This window comes from Macadamia integrifolia, chromosome 3 (genome assembly GCF_013358625.1).
Source record: "Macadamia integrifolia cultivar HAES 741 chromosome 3, SCU_Mint_v3, whole genome shotgun sequence".
Taxonomy (NCBI): Eukaryota; Viridiplantae; Streptophyta; class Magnoliopsida; order Proteales; family Proteaceae; genus Macadamia; species Macadamia integrifolia.
This window is the reverse complement of record NC_056559.1, coordinates 36,825,099-36,826,767: the sequence shown is the minus strand read 5'-3', so window position 1 is coordinate 36,826,767 and position 1,669 is coordinate 36,825,099. Positions and strand designations below refer to the sequence as shown.

Genomic DNA, 1,669 nt, shown 5'->3' with positions numbered 1-1,669 from the left:
AAAAAAGCGGTCAAAAAATCTTATTGGGGTTTTTTTTTTTAAATAATGTTTAAATGGACCGAATAATTCGGTTTAATTCGGATTCGGTCCGAATTATTCGCGATTTATATTCATTTTTGAAAAAGTCGCGAATTTTAAAGAATTTTATTTTTAATTCGAATTCGATCCGAATTTTTGATAAAATTCGGAAAAATTCGATTCGACCGAATTGCTAACTATGGGTCATGCTAGCAGTCTAGCACAACTCCAATTAAAATTCACATCATATTTTCTGTCAAAATGTACTAACTACTAACCATAATTTTAGGGCTCATGCCTACACGCTACTTGGTTTTTTTTTTGGTAAACACACACTGCTTGCCACTTGGTGCCAAATTCTTCGAAACCCAGTTTGGGTTTTGCCTTCAATACCTTCACAAAATATCCATTCTAGGCTATAAATAAGACATCCCTGAAAACCCTAGGGTGGTTTTTCCTGCTATTATCCACAACGAAACAAAGAAAGGAAGAAAAACCCATTTAGGGTTTTTATTTGCAGACTCACTACTTTATCTCAAAAACCAGAGTCAGAAATGGAAAAACCTGCAAATCCAAATGCTCTTCCTTCAACTCCCTCTCCAGCTCAATCAGCTTCTACTTCAAAGGGTAAAGAAACCCAGAAGAGAAGAGAAAAACTGCCGACCCCTCAGGAGCTCGTAGCCCATTACGAATCTCAGGGCCTCGAATCCAATGAAGCTTCAATGAAAGTAATCGAAGATCTCCAGAATGTTTTGGTTAGGATGGTGAGCTCTGGTAGGGGAAGAAAGGATAGATTCATGGCTGAGAGTTCGCGAAAGCTTGATACTGCAAATACCCGTCTCGCGATTCTGGAATTGAAGCTGGATTCGAAGCCAGGGTATGCGGAGAGTCTAGCGATTGGGGTTACCTCTGGTGCGATTGTCAGAGGGGCTGCCAGTGTCTTTCCTCATGTGGTAGGGGCAGTTGGGCAAATGTGGAATGCTGTTAGGAGCGCTACCAAGTCTTCGACTAATTTGTGAGCCTTCTTTAGTATTTCCTGTGCTTGAATTCCTTCTTTTTTGGATAAATTGTTGTAGGTTTTGGTTCAGGTAGACTGGAGACTGGAGGAGGAGGGGAACGGGAATTAATAGTTCTTTAGATATCAGTAGTTCATACTTTTTATTTTCCGTAGAACTCTGTCGGTGGCCATTTCTCTTCCTGTATGTATGACCTATTCAAGGGAGCGAAGCAAAAGAGATAGTGGCTTCTTATGAAGACAGATTTTAGATGTGTAGAAAGAAAAGCTTCTTGATGGGTCGTACAATTTGAGCAATTTTAGACATGATAGATAAATTGTTTTTCACAGAAGGTGTTCATGGTGAATAGAGAAATCAAGGTTGAGCTTTCTAGATTACAAAATTCAATGTAAGCTTGCTTCTTCATGGCAGAAGTGGTTCCTTCCATGTTCATGAACATGTTTAGCCTGTGTGTCTGGTGTTCTATTTCTGCTTGGAATTAGAGATAGAAATTGTCTCTGTTTCTCTTCAAGATGCTACATTAGGAATGCATTTTTGATCAATCTCTTGCATGAACTAATGCTTATCTTGAATGTCAGTGCTGCTGGGTCATGGTTACATGGGATTTATCTAGTTAAATGGTCAAATTTGTTGAT

At 39.1% G+C, this 1,669-nt stretch overlaps 1 protein-coding gene across 1 annotated transcript; it reads left to right on the top strand.

The window, feature by feature from the left end:
* The first annotated feature begins 429 nt into the window (after positions 1–429).
* On the top strand, positions 430–1,416 carry LOC122073016. The gene has a single exon (XM_042637497.1). It carries the CDS (start codon positions 573–575, stop codon positions 1,035–1,037), a length of 465 nt encoding a protein of 154 aa, XP_042493431.1. The 5' UTR covers positions 430–572; the 3' UTR covers positions 1,038–1,416.
* The last annotated feature ends 253 nt before the right edge of the window (positions 1,417–1,669 follow it).

What these genes read in the sequence shown, in the direction of transcription:
- LOC122073016 (XM_042637497.1), top strand. Translation starts at nt 573, where the DNA reads ATGGAAAAACCTGCAAATCCAAATGCTCTTCCTTCAACTCCCTCTCCA.